The sequence below is a fragment of the Scylla paramamosain genome, chromosome 16 (genome assembly GCF_035594125.1).
Source record: "Scylla paramamosain isolate STU-SP2022 chromosome 16, ASM3559412v1, whole genome shotgun sequence".
Classification (NCBI taxonomy): domain Eukaryota; kingdom Metazoa; phylum Arthropoda; class Malacostraca; order Decapoda; family Portunidae; genus Scylla; species Scylla paramamosain.
Genome location: NC_087166.1, coordinates 24,456,689 through 24,478,688, shown reverse-complemented (window position 1 = coordinate 24,478,688; position 22,000 = coordinate 24,456,689). Strand labels below are relative to the sequence as shown.

The following is a 22,000-nucleotide window of genomic DNA, read 5'->3' as shown; positions in this document are numbered from 1 at the left end:
GCATAGGAGTGGATAGGACAAGAAGTTTGGTTTAGAAGATCATTAATGAATAATAAGAAGAGAGTGGGTGACAGGACAGAACCCTGAGGAACACCACTGTTAATAGATTTAGGAGAAGAACAGTGACCGTCTACCACAGCAGCAATAGAACGGTCAGAAAGGAAACTTAAGATGAAGTTACAGAGAGGATAGAAACCGTAGGAGGGTAGTTTGGAAGTCAAAGCTTTGTGCCAGACTCTATCAAAAGCTTTTGATATGTCCAAGGCAACAGCAAAAGTTTCACCAAAATCTCGAAAAGAGGATGACCAAGACTCAGTAAGGAAGGCCAGAAGATCACCAGTAGAGCGGCCTTGACGGAACCCATACTGGCGATCAGATAGAAGGTTGTGAAGTGATAGATGTTTAAGAATCTTCCTGTTGAGGATAGATTCAAAAACTTTAGATAGGCAGGAAATTAAAGCAATAGGACGGTAGTTTGAGGGATTAGAACGGTCACCCTTTTTAGGAACAGGTTGAATGTAGGCAAACTTCCAGCAAGAAGGAAAGGTAGATGTTGACAGACAGAGCTGAAAGAGTTTGACTAGGCAAGGTGCAAGCACGGAGGCACAGTTTCGGAGAACAATAGGAGGGACCCCATCAGGTCCATAAGCCTTCCGAGGGTTTAGGCCAGCGAGGGCATGGAAAACATCATTGCGAAGAATTTTAATAGGTGGCATGAAGTAGTCAGAGGGTGGAGGAGAGGGAGGAACAAGCCCTGAATCGTCCAAGGTAGAGTTTTTAGCAAAGGTTTGAGCAAAGAGTTCAGCTTTAGAAATATATGTGATAGCAGTGGTGCCATCTGGTTGAAATAGAGGAGGGAAAGAAGAAGAAGCAAAGTTATTGGAGATATTTGTTCAGCACACAAAGACGGGTCTCTGACACGGAAGCAGTAGTCATTCCAAGGAAAATCAGCAAAATACCTCCTCAGGTCCCCCAACTAGCAGAGGCAAAACGCCAGAGGCACCTTCGCTTAGGGGGATCCTGAGGAGGGATTGGAGCGATAGGACAAGATAAAGATATGAGATTGTGATCGGAGGAGCCCAACGGAGAAGAAAGGGTGACAACATAAGCAGAAGGATTAGAGGTCAGGAAAAGGTCAAGAATGTTGGGTGTATCTCCAAGACGGTCAGGAATACGAGTAGGGTGTTACACCAATTGCTCTAGGTCATGGAGGATAGCAAAGTTGTAGGCTAGTTCACCAGGATGGTCAGTGAAGGGAGAGGAAAGCCGAAGCTGGTGGTGAACATTGAAGTCTCCAAGAATGGAGATCTCTGCGAAAGGGAAGAGAGTCAGAATGTGCTCCACTTTGGAAGTTAAGTAGTCAAAGAATTTCTTATAGTCAGAGGAGTTAGGTGAGAGATATACAGCACAGATAAATTTAGTATCAGAGTGACTCTGTAGTCGTAGCCAGATGGTGGAAAACTCGGAAGATTCAAGAGCGTGAGCACGAGAGCAGGTTGTCATTGCGCACATAAACGCAGCATCCAGCTTTGGATCGAAAATGAGGATAGAGAAAGTAGGAGGGAACAAAAAAGGGGCTACTGTCAGTTGCCTCAGACACCTGAGTTTCAGTGAGGAAAAGAAGATGAGGTTTAGAAGAGAAGAGGTGGTGTTCTACAGATTGAAAATTAGATCTTAGACCGCGAATGTTGCGGAAGTTAATGAAGAAAAAGTTGAGGGGGGTGTCAAGACACTTAGGGTCGTCGACAGAAAGGCAGTCCGACCTGGAGACATTTATGGTCCCCTCCCCAGATGGGGACTCCGAGGCTGGTGTAGGAGTCGCCATGATGATTTTAAAATTTTTGAGTAAAGGGTGTGTGTGTTATTAGGTGCTTGTAGTTTTGTGTGGAGGAAGAGAGTTGTCTTTAGAGGGCAGGCTGTGACTGCCCCCTTGTGTTGTGAGACACAAAGGGAAACGTTCTGTGAGATCACAGGTGGGTTTAATGATAAGTTCACAGCACCCCCTGAACAGTGCTTTAGACCTCACTGGGAGTAATTATCGTTTCGACAGGTGTCTACTGCCTCCTTCTGGTTACTGCCTCAGATTCATTTACTGCAACACAGGCGATTGACAGTGATTCTGCAAAAGACTCCATATGCTTTCTTCCATTCATCAGCATCCTTACACTTTCTACCATGGGAATAACTTATTTTCCTTGTTCTGTGTCCTCTAGAGACCGGCGTCCCCGGTAACGAGAAGGCAGATGCAGCAGCACGGCAGCTGGCCACGACTTGGCCCCACGTCTCTTTCCCAATTCACGTCAGTCTATCATACACCGAATCTAAAGTCAGCTTTAATCACCTTGCTGATTTAGGGACACAGGGATCTCGCTTCCTCACCTGGCAGTACGTCACACCTCATGTCAGGAGCCACTATGCCCTATCCCAATTCCTCTCCCCCCCCCAACACTGGACCTGTCAAACTACCATCACCTATTTGCAAAAATTCCACCTTGGCTACCTGTGCAAATACCAAACACTTTGCACAGGTCCAGAACCTTGAGCACCTTGCCTGGAGGAGGCTGCCGACCTTCTACACTACTTGCTGGTCTGTCCAGCCACTTGCAATCTGCACCAGCGACATGATGTGTCCCTTGACCCTGAGTACGCGAGAGTAGCCCAGGTCACCGCCACCTCCACTCTGTCCACACTGATACACACTTGTTCCATGTACTCGCCAGCTCGATAAATCGCAGCCTCATTACGGGCGGGCTCAAAGGCTGCCCGTGCTTCTCAGTCTGATTGAGAAACAATAAAGGCATCTCTCTCTCTCTCTCTCTCTCTCTCTCTCTCTCTCTCTCTCTCTCTCTCTCTCTCTTTCTTCTTTCTATTTTTTATTTATTTATTTATTTATTTTTTATTGATACTTGCCTGTACAAACACAGGGAGTCTTTTACAGGTTAAACAATAATTGAGTCAAATCAAATCGTAAATTTAATAATGCAAGTTTATTTCTGCATTAGATAACTAATATTTTATCCTGATTTATTTCTTATGGTATTATTTTTATTTTATTATTCAGTCTGACGTGTAGTAAAACCAAAGATTCTCGTGTGACACCTGAGGCTTCCAAAGTAAACAAACAAAGCTGCATGCGGGCAGCGGGTAGATGTGACAGTAACTCAGCCTCCAACTTTTAAACGGTTTCCTCAACTCTGAAGAGAAGATGGCATTGTGTTATTGAGGAGTGTTGGTCTGCTGAGGTGCTGCCGTGGAGCTGTGTGTTTCTGCATGGCTGAGGTGCATGTGGTTGGCCAGATCACCGGCGCGAGTGGCTTCCCAGACTCCTCGTTGCTGTGCAAGTGGCTCCTGCAGCTGGGTGAGTCATGTTCTCTCTCTCTCTCTCTCTCTCTCTCTCTCTCTCTCTCTCTCTCTCTCTCTCTCTCTCTCTCTCTCTCTCTCTCTCTCATGAACATTTATGCACATGGTACATTTTTTAACACTTCCGTCGGAATTAATTTGTTTGTTACATTTTCCCCAAAAAAACAATAAACTAAGATGTGACTCATCTGAACGCAGAAGTGAAGATAATTCTGTGCTGTCAGGGACCCCACAGGGATGGAGGCCTGGCCTGGCAGGGGAGGTATACTTGGGCAAGCAGGGATCCTGTAGGGGAAACTAATGTATGCAGGAGTGGTGCCGCAGGGCAGGGTGGCAGGAGACACTTTTAGCCGCTTGACAGGGAGACAGTGAGGGATCTTTGAAACAAAACATAACCAGACATTATGTTATTGTTGATGGCATTATCTTGATTTAATTTTCAATTATTTTATTTTCTTAAACATAATTATTGCTACTGTAGTTGTAGTGTAGGTATATGTATTACTCTTGTGTTTTCCTCAGCAGCATCCTCAGTATGATTTTATGAAGGAGTATGATAGGATCCATGTACCTAAAGGTCTCTCATTCCCATCGTCATATAGGCTTTCATATTTTCCTTCTGCCCATGTAATAGATATAGAGCATCGTGACAATAAACCCATGACTCACAGCCTGCTCAAGCCTCTCAGCCTCTCTTTCCCTGGTGGGTGCAGGGGCCAGTACACAAACTTCCAGTACACCAGGTGTCTTTACCACACGACGGTGAATAATACAAGAATTGCAGCATGCAATCTGGAGGCCTGGCAACAATCACATGATAGATAGAAACCTTATTCTGGGTAATTACCTAAGTACCAAGGTGAACACATACTAGGGCATATAACACTGTAACACACCACATACCGGTCACTGACACAATATCTTCATTATTGAATACCTAAATAATCAAGTGTCCTGGCTGTGTTGCATGTTAACAGAGTTAAACACCTATAATAATACTTAAGTAATTAATCACCATAAGTATTTAAGTAATTTATCACAGTGAATAAGTAAGCCATGTAACATAACTAAAGTAATCATACAAATATTTAAATGGATTCATTGTTTACCCAAACTCTAAAAGGCAAGAGGGGTGAGGATCAGCTGGCTAACCCAGTGCACCAGCAGGGTGAGGGAGCATGCCTGCTCACAATAGCCATGCTGCCAGCTGGTTACCTGTGGCAGTGTGGTTCCCCAACAAGGACCACTCCACATTATTGGAATCTACCCTAAACTCTTTTATTACCATACTACTCCGCCTTCCTGCAGGTGGAGGGTGGAGGCTGGTGGAGGGCTTGGCGGAGGGGCAGACCCAGGCTGACCGTTCTGAAGTGGGAGAAGAAATTGTTTGGTGCCATCCACTTGACATCCATCTATCTACACGTGGCATACAGGGTGTGTGTGTGTGTGTGTGTTTGTCTGTGTGTGTGTGTGTGTGTGTGTGTGTGTGTGTGTGTGTGTGTGTGTGTGTGTGTGTGTGTGTGTGTGTGTGTGTCTATTATTAATATTGATTATTAATTTTCTCAAGGTGTGAATTTTTTTGTGGTGACTGTAATCATTTGTCTTTTCTCTCTTCCCATCTTCCTCCTCCTCTTCCTTCTTCTCCTCCTTTTCCTCCTCCTCCTCCTCCTCCTCCTCCTCCTCCTCCTCCTCCTCCTCCTCCTCCTCCTCCTCCTCCTCCTCCTCCTCCTCCTCCTCCTCCTCCAGGGTGGCCACGGCTGCTGCTGCAGGTGTACCGGCAGGATGCACTGAGCCGAGTAGATGTGTGTGGGTACGGCATCATCCATATCCCCACACACCCTGGCCACCACACCCTGCACTGTCACACCTGGAGACCTGTGGGTGAGTGCACACACACACACACATATATAAAAATGAGATCAGATGTATTCATAGACAGGAATGATGCACTGATAGATAGATAGATAAATAGATAATTTATTGATAGATCAATGTTGCCTCTGTGTATTATTATACATGAAAAAGTTTCCAAAAGCAAGATTAATGTGAAAATCTGTGTTATTTATTATTAAGGTATTTATTGAGGCATTAATCTCATGTTACCTTATCCAAACTAAGTGTACATCACCTCATTTACCTCACCTTTCCCAACCTAACCAAATGTAATCAAAGCAAATCCAACTTAACCAAATCCAATCAAAATGTAACCTAACCTAACCAAACCAAACCAAACCAAACCTAACTTAACCAAACCAAACCAAACCTAATCAAGCCAAACCAAACATAACATAACCAAGCCAAACCAAACATAATATAACCAAACAAACCTTACCTAACCTAACCCAACACAAACCAACAGGCACATTCTCTGAGGAATTCCGACGGGCTTTTCTGGGTGGAGGACCTCAACTCTTATCCACAGAATTCATCCACTCATCCTTAGAGCGCTACCGTCTGTCCACCATTGCTTCTGGCACGGTGTGTGTGTGTGGTGTGTGTGTGACCGAAGCAAAATCTTAGAATCAATAATCAGGATAGAACAAGAAATAGATTTATAAAAGAGATAAGAAGGATCTGGATCTTAAATAGAGTAATAGATGAATGGAATAAACTCAGTAATTAGGTTGTTAGTGCTGAGTCATTAGGGAGCTTTAAGAGAAGATTAGACAAATTTATGGATAAAGATGTTTGGTGGAAACTGGTAAGCATGTTTCATACAGCTTCTCTTATTTTCTTATGTTATTTTCTGTGTGTGTGTGTGTGTGTGTAATAATAATAATAATAATAATAAACGGATAAAACGGGAAAAACTTAACATTAATCCTAACGGTGTGTGTGTGCGTGTGTGTGTGTGTGTGTGGTAAAGTTACTTGAATGTTCCAAATGAAATATCTTGGTATTTTTATTTTGTTGCATGTACTTAGTTGTTGATTTGTACATACATAAATACTCCTATTTATATGTAATTTGTAACCTTACCTTTCCCTCCATTTCTCTTTCAGGTTCACCTTGATATAGGAGTCATTCTCAGAGAATTTGACAAATATGGCATAGCAACTTAGAGAGAGAGATATGCTGAGGTAAACAGAGAGACAGACAGACAGACTGATACAAAGAGAAGCAAAAGGATAAATAGAAGAAAAGATAGATAAAGATAAACAGAAATAGAGACAAATGGACAGACTGACACATGATAAACTGAAATAATTCAATAGGAAAGAAAGATATAAATAAAACAAAAAAAAGAGAAAAAGACAGAAGAAAGAGAAAAAAAAAAACAGAAAATAACAATGAAGACATCTTTAAAATATCACCTCTTCTTTCTCTTCCTCTTCCTCTTCTTTTTGCTCCCTGTCACCACCACCACCACCACCCCCACAGCTGCAACCACTGCACCAAATATAGACACTACAAATATGACCACATTAGATTATATAGACTATGTAATTAATAGTACTGATATGATTGGAGAAAATGAGACTATTACTACTACTATGACTCCTACTACTACTGCTACTACTGATGGTGATGGTGATGGTGATGAAGAGGATGATGATGATGAAGATGAGCTATTTCTTGGAGATTTCTGCTTATGTGATTTGAAGGTGAGAGAGAGAGAGAGAGAGAGAGAGAGAGAGAGAGAGAGAGAGAGAGAGAGAGAGAGAGAGAGAGAGAGAATTTAATACATGCAAAGAAAATATTTACACTGATGATTCCTTATGATAAATCTTCATGAATATACTTCTGTTATATTCTATTACAGTTCTTTCTGCATTAGTATAGTAACTGTAATGAACAAAGTATTATTTAGATTGTAATCAAATATTGTAACTATAAAAAGATATTATGACAATGGTAATAGAAGGTGTTAAAAACTGATACTGGCAATGAAATAATAAAGAAAAAAAATATAAGTAAACAAATATGATACTTGTAAATAAGAAATAATATTGATGCATTACAATTAATAATAAATCACAGCAAAATATGATAACTAATTGTAATAAGAAAGATAATTATAGATACCTTATTGAAGTTTATCATAAAATAATTCCTCCTCCTCCTCCTCCTCCTCCTCCTCCTCCTCCTCCTCCTCCTCCTCCTCCTCCAGGTTGATGTATGTGATGTCAATTGTTGCTGTGACATGGACTGCAGTGCCTCTGACCGCCTGGCCTTCTCACACTGCCTCCCCCGCCCCTCCCCAACCCCTGGTTAGTGGTGGTAGTAGTAGCAGTAGTAGTAATAGTACTCTTGTTCTTAGCTGCTTGCATTATTGTCACAGACTTGCTGACACATTATATATATATATATATATATATATATATATATATATATATATATATATATATATATATATATATATATATATATATATATATATATATATATAGTAGTAATAGTAGTCTAAGTTATGTTTACTATGGAATGTTTTATGATTAAGAAGTTGAGAATAATCTTACTATTTATGTCATAATAATATCTCTATTTATCATATTCTAACTAATGACTTTATAAAGGTGAACATATACACTAATTCTCTCTCTCTCTCTCTCTCTCTCTCTCTCTCTCTCTCTCTCTCTCTCTCTCTCTCTCTCTCTCTCTCTCTCTCTCTCTCTCTCTCTCTCTCTCTCTCTCTCTCTCTCTCTCTCTCTCTCTCTCTCTCTCTCTCTCTCTCTCTCTCTCTCTCTCTCTCTCTCTCTCTCTCTCTCTCTCTCTCTCTCTCTCTCTCTCTCTCTCTCTCTCTCTCTCTCTCTCTCTCTCTCTCAGACCACCGCTACTGCTTTCAACACAAGATCGTATTCTCATCCACTGAGGAGTACAAGGTGGAGGTGGACCAGGGCGGCCTCACCTGTGTGCTCGTTGACAACCTGCCTCAACACTCCTCCCACACTCCTGTCAAGGTGAGGCAAAGCTGGGAAGGCTGTGCTTGGTCAGGTGGAGTTGGTTTTGGTTAGGTGGATTAGGTGAGGTATGAGTTTGGTTAGGTTGGGTAGTGTTAGGTTGTGTTTGGTTAGGCAAGGTTGTGTTTGGTTAGATTGGGTTGAGTTTAGTGGTGGGTCTAGGTTTGGTTTGGTAAGGTGAGGTTGGGTTTGGTTTAGTGAGGTTTAGTTTGGTTTGGTGGGATTGGGTATGGTTTGGTTATGTGGGTTTGGGTTTGGTTAGGTTAGGTGGGATTGGGTTTGGTTAGGTGGGGTTGGGTTAGGTTTGGTTAGGATGAGTTTGGTTTGGTTAGGTGAGATTGGGTTTTGGTTAGGTGGGGTTGGGTTAGGTTTGGTTAGGTGGGGTTGGATTAGGTTTAGTTAGGTGGGGTTTGGTTCAGCTAAGTGGGATTGGGTTTGGTTAGGTATGGTTGAGTTTGATTAGGTGAGTCTGGGTTTGGTTAAGTAAGGTGAGGTGGGGTTGTGGTTTAGGTTTGATCAAGTTATGTTGATATAAAATTATTAAGATAATTTACCACTGACAGCCAAGGAGAATTTTTAAAATTTTACAAGAACAATAAAACTATACATTGTATTATAAGAAAGAAACTTAAGTAACTTTTATTACATCTATCAATCTGTCTATATCAGAAAAAATGAAAAAAGACATGGAAGGAAACTAAAAGCAAGAGAATCAGATTTAACTTCCTTTTTTTTCCTCCTTTTACAATTTTTTTCCCCTTTTTACAATATCTTTCCAGTTTCTTTTCTCAGTGTACTGCATTTCCTAATCCACCATCACAAATTCACAAGGGAACCCAAACTAACTTCTTGCCTTCCCTCAGGTTGCAAGGACACTGGAAGAGTTTGAGGCACTGGAAAGTAGGAGTAAAGCCTTCCCATGGCCACAGATGCCACCACAGCCAGGTACAGACACCACATCACAAGACGCCAGATACAGTTATGGTGATCTTGTGTGGGGCTACGAGCGTGATGGTGTTATGGTCAATATGGGTAGGTGTGTGTGTGTTTCGTTCAGCAGTGTGTCAACATTATATTTATTCAGTCATTTATTTACTTATTTATTTATTTATTTACTTGTTTTATTTAATAAATTTATTTTATTTTTATTTTTTTATCATTTAAGTGATATACTCTGCAATTATTTACTATTTATAATTTGTGGTCAAGAAATGGTTTGTCTATCTATCAGTCTATATGTGTAGTATTGTACATGACCTGAGCTACACTCCCTTTACCTCTTCTGCTTTCAATCAATTCTAGGTATCTGTATTTCCATAGGGGAGACTGTACTTTTAACATTATTTGGCTAGTCTCTCTTTCTCTTTTTACTTTTCTTATGTCCTCTCAGATATTCAGCCTCACTTTGCCACCAAAATGAGAGAGAGACAGAGAGACATAGATAGTGAATGTATGTGTGTAAAAAAATTAAAATCATATTCTCTTCCTCTTTCTCTCTTTCGCTGTTTCCCTGTTTCCCTCTTTTCCTCTCTCCCTCCCCCTCTCCACAGGCCTCCCCACAGCCATTGTAGGAAGTGAGTGTCAGGCCCAGGAGGACATTCAGTACTTGAGGGACATCAGGACAGCATGCAGCCGAGTCCTTCAGAGTGCCCCCAAGGGTTGCCTCACTCCTGAGCTCAGCGCCTCCACCTACCTCACTCTGACGGTCCTGTCTGGCGCCCCTGCTGACTCTGAGGTGTGTGTTTGTGTGTGTGTGTGTGTTTATTCAAGGTGAAACTGCTGATGAGATGGTGGTAGTAGTAGTAGTAGTAGTAGTAGTAGTAGTAGTAGTAGTTGTTGTTGTAGTAGTTTATATTATTAGTTGGTGTAAGGGAGGGAGGAAGGGAAGGAAGAAAGATGAGAGAAAGAAGGAGGAACTGTGTGTGTGTGTGTGTGTGTGTGTGTGTGTGTGTGTGGGTGTTGTTTTACTCAAAGATTCTATTATGTAACACTGTTCTTTCATCAGGACTATTTTCAAAGGTCATAGAGATGATAAGTCAGGCTTTCAATGGAGTGTTTCCCATTGATGATGCAGAATACTTGTTAACTACCACCAAAACCATAAAAAAAACATCCCTGAAAATCCCACTAGATTTCACCACAGTTTGATGAAAGATGCAAAATCTTTGTTAAACTATCACTAGAATCTTGAAAATACTAGAAAACCCTAATAACTTCCACTCAAGCCTGTTAAAGTTTGAGAATCTTTGTTAAACTGCTGCCAAAATAATTAAAATGCCAATACCTTCAGGTGAAGTCTGTTAAATGTGCAATTTCTCCTTTCAATATAAGAGGGACACTGGCCTAGGACAACAAAAGAGAAGATAAAAATGTCCACTGAGGTGCCAAAAGGATTATCCAAAGTTAACCATAAGTGTCTTGATTAAACTGTCACTGTAACCACAAAAAAATCACCCTTGAAAACAGAAAACTAGCACAAAATCCTTCCATTACAGAGCATCAACGTGACAGAAGACCTGAATAACACCACAACCACACCCACCACACCAGAAAACACCACCACACTCCCTCCTACCACACCAGACACACCAACACCAACCTTGGAAACCACCAACAAAACAAACATGATGCAAATAACACCATATCTGTGCCAAACGGACACAAATGACGAGGAAACATGCATCGAGGTGGAGCTGACGGACATACCAACACCTGCATACACGAATGGCGAATGCACCAACACTATACGTCGATTGGACTACATATTCGTGCACAATGGAGTAGAAGGGATGGTGGAAGTGAGAGCAATGATTCGACTGGGAAATACGTCATTGGAGGGAAGGTTACAGAGGCAGGAATTCAGTGCAAGGTTTGTGTGGGAGGAAAGCTTGGACAAGGAAGTGTTCAAGAGGAGTGGCCGGCCGGGCTATGTGGTGGGGAAGCCTCTGCTACTTGGACGTGTTGTAGAGAATGTCACAGAAGAAGGTTTGTGTGTATAGTGCTGTGGTTCTTCTGTCTGTGTGTCTTGGGGTTTTGGTGTTTTGTTGTTGTTGTTGTTGTTGTTGTTGTGGAATTTTTTTGTTATTTATTAATTTTTTTTTTTATTACTTGCATTGTGTTTGTTGCTGTATTGTCAGTATTGTTATTATTACTATTGTTATATCATTATTATTATTATTATTATTATTATTATTATTATTATTATTATTATTATTATTATTATTGTTATTATTATTATTATTATTATTGTTATTATTGATGTTTATATTTTCAAGTAAGTTTCTCGTTCTTTTCTTTCTTCCTCTTCCACTTCTATTTCCCTTCCTCTTCCTCCTCCTCCATCTTCTTCTTCTTCTTCTTCTTCTTCTTCTTCTTCTTCTTCTTCTTCTTCTTCTTCTTCTTCTTCTCATCATTATTATTATTATCTTTCCTCTCATTCGTAGAATTTTCTCCCTTTGTTCTACTAATATCAGCATTATCATTACTATTATTGTATGTATGTATTTCCTGTATAATTTATATAATTTTCCTTTTACTCATTATCATTATTAATTTTTTTATTATTTAATCATATTTTCCATCCTGTCTTTACTAACTTTCCAATAACTAACAATTTGTAACTATTTGTAAGGGCCAACTGTCACTAATGGTTTGTAATGACTCTTTCTAATTACTAACTACTGTGTATACTATTACTAATTAACAATTATTTCTTTCTACTGTTAACTACCAACTGTTACTAATTACTGAATATTTTAACTAACAATTGTTAATAACTACAAACTACTTTTAACTACTATTTCTAATTAATAACCAACTATTTCTAACTACTAAACACATCTAACTACAAACTATTTCAAACTACTAACAATTTTGAACTAATTTCAGGAGAGGTCAGGTCAGCCATCAGTCTTGACCTGGACCCAACAAAGTGGCTAACCCTCCTTTCCCCGGGCAGCAGAGGTCACTGCCACAGACGCACCCAGGTCAAATTTGGTATTGATATGAGGTCCAGCTGCTCCCTTGAGGTGACCCGAGATGACCTGGACTGTGATGAGCTGAGAGGTCAAATCTTGGGATCACTCTTGGGGTCATATCTTGGTGACCTTGGTGTGCTGAGGGTTGGAAGTTATGGGGATGTGAGTGTGGCCAATGTGGCTGACTGGGTGCCTATCTTGGTGCCTGTTGAGTCCAGAAGGGTTTCTACAGGTGTGTATGTGTGTGTGTGTGTGTTGTATACAGGGCCTATTTATTTTATGCTAATGTAGTCTTTCTCTAAGTTGATGTATTCTCTTTGTTATTATTATTATTATTATTAAGCATAACGGAGAAGGCAGAGTGGGACGAGCGCAAGCGCTATAAGTTGCCAGATGACAACCCCCACCCACCTTGACCGTAGAAAGAAGAAAGGAAAAGCAATTAGCACAATAGTAGGATGAAATCAGAGCAGGAGGAGAAAATAGGTTAAACAATTATAAAGAATGCCTCAATGAACTGAGAATTATTAAAACTCACAAAAAAATTCAACAAAAAAAATCAACAATTCTGACTTATTTAATATATGTCAGACAACACGAGTAAATGTAGTATAACTACTTAAAACTTGATGGTATAAAATCACAGGTATAGTTACATAATTTATCACAGGTATAGCTGCAAAAGCAACCAGAGTTTAATTGACTAGACTCTTCAAGATTTTGTTCGAAGCAAACTTGAATTTTTGCACATCGCTCGCAGTGCATATGCCCTCGTCAAGCATGTTCCAAAGTCTTACAGCACAAGGAACAAAGCTTCGCTGAAACTGACTGGTGTGACACCTAACCTGCTGTAAGCAGCGCGCATGTGAATTTGACGCAAGTCAAGTGTTTCTGGTGGGCACAAATGCATTTGGGATGGAGGCATTTAGCGGGTGAAGCTGGTTGGCATGGATCTTATATAGCATGCAGACACTGCTGACATTGCGTCGGTGACCAAGATCCCAAGCTGCTTCGCCACCACAGAGGAACCTAGCGGAGGAGACAACTCTGTCAATGAGACGGAGGTGGGACACAGCTGCGGAAGACCACACAGGAGCACAATACTCCAGCAGTGGAAGAATAAAACACCGGAAGCAGCTGGCAGAGATAGACTGGTCACCAAAAATCCGGTAAGCCTTCCTCACAACGCCAAGCTTTTGCGAGGCAGAACTGACAAGACGCCTGATGTGCCGTTCAAAAGACAGTTTTGAGTCGAATCTGACACCCAAAATATCAAGCTCATCACATACTGTCAGAGGCGCGCCATCAACAAGCAGAGGGCCGTGAAGGGGATTTAGCGTGCGAGAGCGTGAAATACACAAGCATTTTGATTTTGATGCATTCAGTTTCATGTTCCAGGTGCGACACCAGTCAGATATACGTCTGAGATCCTCATTCAGGGATGTACTAACATCAAGACGTGAATTCGGTGACTCAACAGTAGCAACAAGTGTCACATCATCTGCATATCCGTAAATAGGATTGCTAGTGATTTGTAGTAGATCGGAAGTGTAGACATTGAACAGCAGAGGTCCCAGTACGCTACCCTGGGGGACACCTGAGTGGACGCTGTACCAGTCACTGTAGCAACTATCAACGCACACACGGTGGGTGCGGTGGGTCAAAAATTGAGTCAAGATGGACAGTACCGGGCCACCGACACCAAAAGATTGCAGCTTCCTGAGAAGACCGGCATGGTTGACTCGGTCAAAAGCTGCAGAGAAATCAAGTTGGACTACCCTGGCTTCATGCCCACAGTCAAGAGCTAGCTGAATCTTATGAGAGATAGTGAGTAGCGCATCCGTAGTCCCTAGGTTCTTCCGATAAGCAAACTGATTAGCTGGTATCAAATGAGAGTGTTCAAAGTAACGAGAGAGACGACCAGAAATAACATGTTCAAAGATCTTAGAAAGTAACGGTGTGATAGAGATTGGTCTATAGTTGCTGGCGTCAGATGATGGAGAGCCTTTAGGGATCGCTGAGATCCCTAAAGTCACCTCTTTTTCTGTCTGTATTTATCTGATACCCTCCATGCTTCTGTCACCTATTCTATGTATGTATAAGTTATTCAGTCTTTCTTTCTTTAAGTTGTATACTCTTGCTTTCCTGTCACTCTATGTACAAAGTTTTACTTCAGTTGATGTATCCTTGTGTGTGTGTGTGTGTGTGTGTGTGTGTGTGTGTGTGTGTGTGTGTGTGTCTCCCTTCGATTAATGTGCACTTTTTTTTTGTCCTTGTCACCTCTTCTACCTGTATTTATCTAATCTTTCCTTTAATTGATATATACTCTATGCCTCCATCACCTTTTTCTATTTGTATTTATCTAACTAATCTTTCATTTGATATGCATTCTTGGCCATCATCAATATCATCTATTTTCATTCAGTCTTGTCTGTGCCTGTGTCATCTGTGTGTGTGTGTGTGTGTGTGTATTATTTGTATTGTACAGGGTATGAATTTTCTAAACTACCACTAGAATCATGAAAACACCAATAGCTTTCACTATAGCTTGTTAAACATGCAGAATCCTTGTTAAACTAATACCCACTTGAAATCTTCAGTAATTTTCACAAGAATCTGCTAAATGTACAGAATTACCTGCTAAAGTAACAACAGATTCCCTTCAAAACCTGCACATTTTCAGAACTCACCATTATTTATCCATCTATCTGTATACCAAAGCACTGCACACTTGTAAACACATCTTTCACACTCTTAGCACCATCAGCCCCTGGTGGAAAAAGACAGTCTCTTGGACAACCCTATTACACACCAGGAGCTTGGCCATAGTACAGCTGGCCACATACCTCCACAGGAAGGCCTGACAGCATACACTGGTTTACTCCTGCTCCTTCATAACAAGACTTCTTACAACCTTAAAAACATTAGCGAATTCATCTCTACCACCATCATCATCTTTCTATATTTATTCTTATCTTAATCACCATAATTTCTATCCACAGACAGAAGAAGAACATCAAAGTGCCAAGGTATTATCCAATCAGTTCATTTGGAGGTCTTCTACAGCTTGCAGGGAGCATTGCATAACCCACAAGCCAAAATCATTGCAGTTGTCTTACGTCTTGGTCCTCCTCAGAGCTTCCCCCAGATTCAGAAGGCTTCCTCCTCCTCCACCTTCTCCCTGGAGCTTTACTCTACTGTAGCATTTGTTGAGATAAAGAATTTGCCACTTCCAGCTTATGCAAGGCCACCAAGTTTAGACATAAAGTTGCCATATGATTTTTTCTACCCATTTCTTCCATCTAGTGCATGTGTGTGTGTCATGTGCTTGCGTCTGTGTGTCATGTGTTTATTCTGTGTTTTGTTTGTGGTTTGAGTGTGGTTGTGTGTTTTGATATGATTTTTTTTTTTTCTGTTTTTTCCATTTAGTGTGTGTGTGTGTGTGTGTGTGTGTGTGTGTGTGTGTGTGTGTGTGTGTGTGTGTGTGTGTGTGTGTGTGTGTGTGTGTGTGTGTGTGTGTGTGTGTGTGTGTGTGTGTGTTTTAATGTGAGAATGTATGTGTGTTTCCATGTGTGTGTGTGTTTTGTGTCTGGATGGGTGTTTGTGTTTATATGTTTTCATAGGAAAATGTGTATTTGTTGTCTTGTGCTGTGCATTAAGTGCCTAGAACTAATGTGTGTGTGTGTGTGTGTGTGTGTGTGTGTGTGTGTGTGTGTGTGTGTGTGTGTGTGTGTGTGTGTGTGTGTGTGTGTGTTGTCCTGTGCCGTCCTTATAAGTGCCTAGAAGTGATGTGTGAGTTTTGTCTTGTAGCATCCATTAAGTGCCTCATAATGTGTGTGCATTTGTATGTGGGTTAATTTTACTTACACACTGCACTATTAAATGAGATAATGATTTGTGTTGCAGCTGGTATTAGTGGTAGGAGGTGATGAAGTCAGTGAAGTGTTGGGGTACATCTTTATAACCTCATGGGTGTACTGTCGAGTGCCTTGCTGTGTGGCATGACAGGACACCAGTGATGAGAAGACAGGAGGTGGAGAAGGAAGAGCTGGAGGTGCATTTGGATATATTGCAGTATTCACTTGGAGTAATGAGAAGGGAATCAGTCAGAAATTAATGTCAGATGGATGAGGTAGAGTTAAAGAAGTTACAGTATTCACTTGGAGTAATGAGAAGGGAATTATTCAGAAGTGAATAGATCAGAGGGATGGTTTGTATGTACAATGTATGAGTTTAGAGACAGAGAGGCAAGATTAAGATGGTTTGTGCATGTGCTGAGGAGAGATGCAGATTGTGTTGGGAGGAGGGTGCTGAGGATGAGAGGGAAGCTAAAGAGGGAATTTGTGTTGGCAAGAGGGTGCTGAGGATAGAGCTGAGGAGAAGAAGGCCAAAGAGGGGATTCATTTATGCCATAGAGGAGGACATGTAGAAAGTAGGAGAGGCAGAAGATAGAGGAATGTGATTTGCTTTAGAATAGGACATGCAGAAAATAGGAGTGACAGAAGGAAAGGCAGAAGGTAGAGGGAAGTTGTTTGCCATAGAAGAGGAGACGCAGAAAGTAGGAGTTACTGAGGGAGAGGCATAAGACAGAGGAAGATGGAGGGAAGTGATTTGCAGTGGCAGCCGTAAGAGTGACAAGTAATAATAATAGTGGTTGTGGTGATGGTGATAACAGTAATAGTAGTACCTGCACTCTAGTCATTCCATGAAGTATTGTATTACACTGCACAAAATAGAGATATAAATAAGATGTTCAGAAATATACCTGGTGATCTACATATGAACACTTGAATTGTGAACTTCCCTGGATCTGAACAAAGCTGTGACTGAGTGTAGCAGGCACAGGAAGCATATTAAACACAGCTCTCATGCGCATCCAAGGAGCCTTGCCACCAACTTGCCCTTGAAAGATTCCAGTATGTTAAATGTTAAGAGCAGAAGCAGTGGTTGGGCAGGTGATGCTGTGTTAGCTCTTTAAATGGTGAAGGCTACATAAGAAAAACTGCAGTAATCTGTTCTTAAATAGAGTAGTGGATGAAGGGAATGGACCTAATAATCATTGTTAGTCATGAGTCATTAGTGAGCTTTAACCCTTTGACTGCCACTTGGTACACCTTTCCTTAGTTACCAATCACTCTGAGACATCTTTACTTGTCAATCTTTGAACTGGGAAGAAATTGCAAAATGTATTCTTTTTTCATCACTGACTTTCTTGTAGATGCTTATAAAGACTTCACACATTGCTTCCAGTGCTGCTAATTGCTTCATGTCAGTGGAAGGCTTAAAAGAAAGATGTAAGATGGTAAGAAATGTTTGGCAAAGGAAACAAAAGTGGCCACAACAGCCAGTGCCTGGCTGTTGAGAAGTGAAGCATTCATCACCCCACCAACAGCACATCAGGGGAAATTAAAGATCTTGTTCCTGTTATTATACTTTACTTCATGTACAGTAATTAGAGGTTGTTTATTGGTGGTGATCACTTAAAGATACTGTTTATATGTCCAGATGTAGTGCTGGCTGAGGGTAAACTGTTTATCCATGCATACCAATAGTGCAACTGGAGAAAAACAGTAGTGTTGGACTTAGTGATGACCTCTTGAATGGAACCTGTTCATCAGTAGGTCACCAGGTGTATATTATTAATGCATTCCTTTACCTAGTCCTTTACTTATTTATATGCACTTCTTCATTTAGGTCTCTATTTTTATTTTTTAAGATTGTATGAAATTATCTTTATTATCAGGGTAATGTAAAACTGTAATTAAAGATCTAATCAAGAATGTATTATTTTCTTTTACCTAACCTTAGTAGTGGTGGTGATGGTGGTGGTGGTGGTGGTTACATATTAAAAAGAAGTGATGGTTGTGACGTACCGTGGTGGTGGTGGTAGTATGAAGTGATGATGGTGATGTTGGGAGTGGTAGTAGTAGTATGTAGTGGTGGTGGCAGGTGTAGTAGTAACAGTGTTGGGGGTGATAATAATAACAGTAGTAGTAATAATGGTGGTTGCTGTTGGAATTTTAGTAATGGTGGTGGTGGTGGTAACTGAAAAAAAGAAGAAATAGAAGACAGAAGAGGAAGAACAAAAACAATAAGACAAAAAAAAAAAAAAAAAAAAAAGAATAAATAGATTAATAATAATAATAATTCTATACAAAAAGCAACATTCATCATTACCATACACCACACACTCAATACAACTTCTGCAACACTACACTATACACAACACATCCAAAACACACCACCATTACAACAATGTTCATATCTCTCTCTCTCTCTCTCTCTCTCTCTCTCTCTCTCTCTCTCTCTCTCTCTCTCTCTCTCTCTCTCTCTCTCTCTGTTCATTGACTTTTTCATATATTTTGTCTAAATCCTCTATTTTTATTTTATTTCCACATCGTCTTTATCAATAATTTTCCTGACATTATCATCTGTCGGCCATGCAAATTCTAACTTATTTATCTATCTTATTTAGGGAGTTTTCATGTTCATCATTCTCCCTATCAATTTTGCTGCACATCTATACGTTTCAGTATCAATCCCTCATCTGTGCTTTCCATTCAAGACACTTGAATAGATACAAATGACACTTTCCATTCAAGACACTTATTCATCAATTTTTGACCACTGCTTTGACCCTTTTATGGGACTGGCATTTCAGTGGGCATTTTTTTTTATTAGATTTTTGTTGCCCTTGGCCAGTGTCCTTCCTACATAAAAAAAAAAAAAAAAAAAAAATCGCGGGCCTGCCCATAGAGGTGCAGAGGATAATACCTGGATCTCGTGGGGACCGGGACACAATGGTACAGTGCTCCCTCAAGTTGCCTCGACATCCAAAATACTATTTACGATTTTTTCCTCAGTATATTACCAGTTATACAGTCTAGTTATTCAAAACAGCAGGACCGGAAATGGAGGAGGGGAGAGAACAAGCACTTTGAAATAATATTTACTCTGAAATAATATTCTTCCTTCGCACACGTTCTATATATTCGGGAGATAAATCCCTTGCCGTGACATTAATCCTTTTAAATCCTTGCACAACTTACGCCGCACGCAGTATCCTACACCCTAATCCTTCCTGCATTTTCTCCCGTCTTTTATCCACGCTTAACGGTGCGTTATTTCCACCTTATTGGCTCCTCTCCTCTCCTCTCTTTCTTCATGTTGTACTATTTCGACTCTTCTCTTCCCCCAGATTATGTGTTATTTCCACCTAATTTGGCTCTTCTTTTATTTCTTTTCTTTCCTCCTTATTTTGCTGGTTCAGGTCCCTCCTCAGTATGTTACAGCATCCAGTTTTCCCACGAGATGATCCATTGATTCGATCATTAATTGGCTCTTTTCTAGCTTTATTTTATTTTCTTTCTTTCTTTTATTTATTTTTTTCATATTGTGATAGTATGCGTCTTCTCCCCTCCCCCCTCCAGTCTGTTACAACACCCATGTTTCCCACGAGACGATGCGTTATTTTGATATTACTTAAGTCTTTTCCGGTCTTTTATTTATTTATTTATTTACTTATTGTGCTGGTCCGAGCCTTTTTCCTATCCCTGGCCTGTTACAACACTCATTTTTCCTTCATTGAAACAAACATTCACGTTCTCTAAATAAATTACAAGAAAGTTTTCAAGTCTCGAGTTTAGCAAGGTCGTGCATGGAAATGGACATAAAGAGGCCGTACGTCCGTTTTTTTTTTTTTTCTTAATCACTAGAACACGATAATAATAACTTCCATTATTCTTAAAAAGAATAGGCAGATAAATAAACAAACAAGTAATATAAATAAATAAAATAGATATGTAAAAAATAAATCAATAGGTAAATAAACAAAAGTAACTGATAAAAAATTAAATAAAAATGAAATTGAAAAAATAACAGAAAAATCATGTCAAAGAAGGTCTCTCTCTCTCTCTCTCTCTCTCTCTCTCTCTCTCTCTCTCTCTCTCTCTCTCTCAAATACATTCCGCCCTTTCACACACATTCCTTCTCTCCATCACACAACCGCCAGCATTCCTCACCACTAGAAGCATCTATACCGTGCCGTCACACCCCCAGTGCTCTCATATCACAGGCCTATCTCTGTATTTCCTGCACAAACAGTATGTGCCTCGCCCCTCTCAAGGAAAGAACGTCACGCTACTTATAGTCCAACATTTTCAACAATCTTCACTCTCCTCCAGTCACCTTGAAAGATTTGGGTGTTGTGTTACTACTACTACTACTACTCCTGTTGCTGCTGCTGCTGCTGTGCTGCTGCTACTACTACTACTACTACTACTATTACTACTACTACTACTACTACTACTACTACTACTACTACTACGAGAGAGAGAGAGAGAGAGAGAGAGAGAGAGAGAGAGAGAGAGAGAGGATGTAGCCTATCTTCACATTTACGTAATAATAATAATAATAATAATAATAATAATAATAATAATAATAATAATAATAATAATAATAATAATAATAACTGGTACTTATCACTACATAACAGCAATATTTCACAACAACAAGAGGATTACAGGCAGCAGATAAAGATAATAATGATAGCAGCAAAAATAGTAATGAAAAGAAGACTGATATCGTATTCTCAAGTCTCACTGTCTCAGCATCTCTCGTCTCGTCTTGTTCAGCCATAAAGGAAGTGACTGGGATTCTCAAGGACGGGCGTTTTCATGTTTCTATTAAAACATTTTCAAGAGCATTTTCATGATTCTAATGTGATTTTCAAGGCGTTTTCATGATTCTAATGAGTTTTCAAAAAAAGTTTCAAAGGTATTTTCATGATTCTAATGGAATTTTCAAGGATTCCAAAGGTGTTTTCATTATTCTATTTACTGGGTGTTTGAAAAAATTTAAGGGTGTTTTCATGATTCTAATGGAATTTTCAAGGACGTTTTCACTATTCTACTGCCATTTCAAAGGTTTCATGATCTAATGGAATTTTCAAGGATGTAACTCAAAATTTTCAAGAGCGTTTTTGTGATTTTAATGGTTTCTCACGATTTTCAGGTATATATATATATATATATATATATATATATATATATATATATATATATATATATATATATATATATATATATATGATTCTACAAACATTTTCAAGGTTTTCAAGGATTAATTTTATTATTTCCCAGCGATTTTCAAGGGCATTTTCATGATTCTATTAGCATGTAGTGTTTTTGTGATCCTGCTAGCATTTTCAAGGTTCTCAAGGGAGTTTTCATGATGCTACTACGATTCACAAGGACGTTTTTATGTTTTTACTGCAATTTTCGAGTGTTTTCATGATTTTACTGAGTTTCATTATTTTCAAGGGTGTTTCCATGATTGTAACGGAAGATTTTCAAGGGCGTTTTCATGCTTTTATACTGAGATTTCCAAGATTTTCAAGGGCTTCTTCATGATTATAATGAGTTTCTTCAAGGTTTCTGAGAGTATTTTCATTATCGACCACGCATTATCACAGGAAAAATTAGCCACGAAAGCCACATAAATAATCTCTCTGAACTTTGAAAACTACAGTCCTTATGAGAGAAGAAAGGCTTTTACAATACGAGACTTCCTGTAGTTATCAACTTCCGCAGCATTTCGATAACAAGCAAGGAGGTGGTGGCGTCTGTCTGTTTGTCAAGTTCAGTTAACATAAACAAAAAAATACGTTTGAACATTTTACAATACGAGGCTTTAGTTATCTACATCAGCAATATTACTACGACAACCAAGGTGGCGGAATACACTGCGCCGCATCTTCACAAC

At 39.9% G+C, this 22,000-nt stretch overlaps 2 protein-coding genes across 2 annotated transcripts; both read left to right on the top strand.

The window, feature by feature from the left end:
* The first annotated feature begins 3,091 nt into the window (after positions 1-3,091).
* On the top strand, positions 3,092-6,613 carry LOC135108170 (B9 domain-containing protein 2-like). The gene is made up of 5 exons (XM_064018936.1): positions 3,092-3,358; positions 4,669-4,794; positions 5,107-5,241; positions 5,720-5,838; positions 6,363-6,613. The coding sequence occupies exons 1-5, from the start codon at positions 3,271-3,273 to the stop codon at positions 6,420-6,422; spliced, it is 528 nt and encodes a 175-aa protein (XP_063875006.1). The 5' UTR covers positions 3,092-3,270; the 3' UTR covers positions 6,423-6,613.
* Positions 6,614-6,650: 37 nt separating this feature from the next.
* Positions 6,651-18,018, top strand: LOC135108169 (tectonic-3-like). Its single transcript, XM_064018934.1, has 8 exons — positions 6,651-6,965; positions 7,472-7,571; positions 8,128-8,261; positions 9,125-9,293; positions 9,812-9,996; positions 10,757-11,246; positions 12,150-12,470; positions 15,241-18,018. The coding sequence occupies exons 1-8, from the start codon at positions 6,651-6,653 to the stop codon at positions 15,612-15,614; spliced, it is 2,088 nt and encodes a 695-aa protein (XP_063875004.1). The 3' UTR covers positions 15,615-18,018.
* The last annotated feature ends 3,982 nt before the right edge of the window (positions 18,019-22,000 follow it).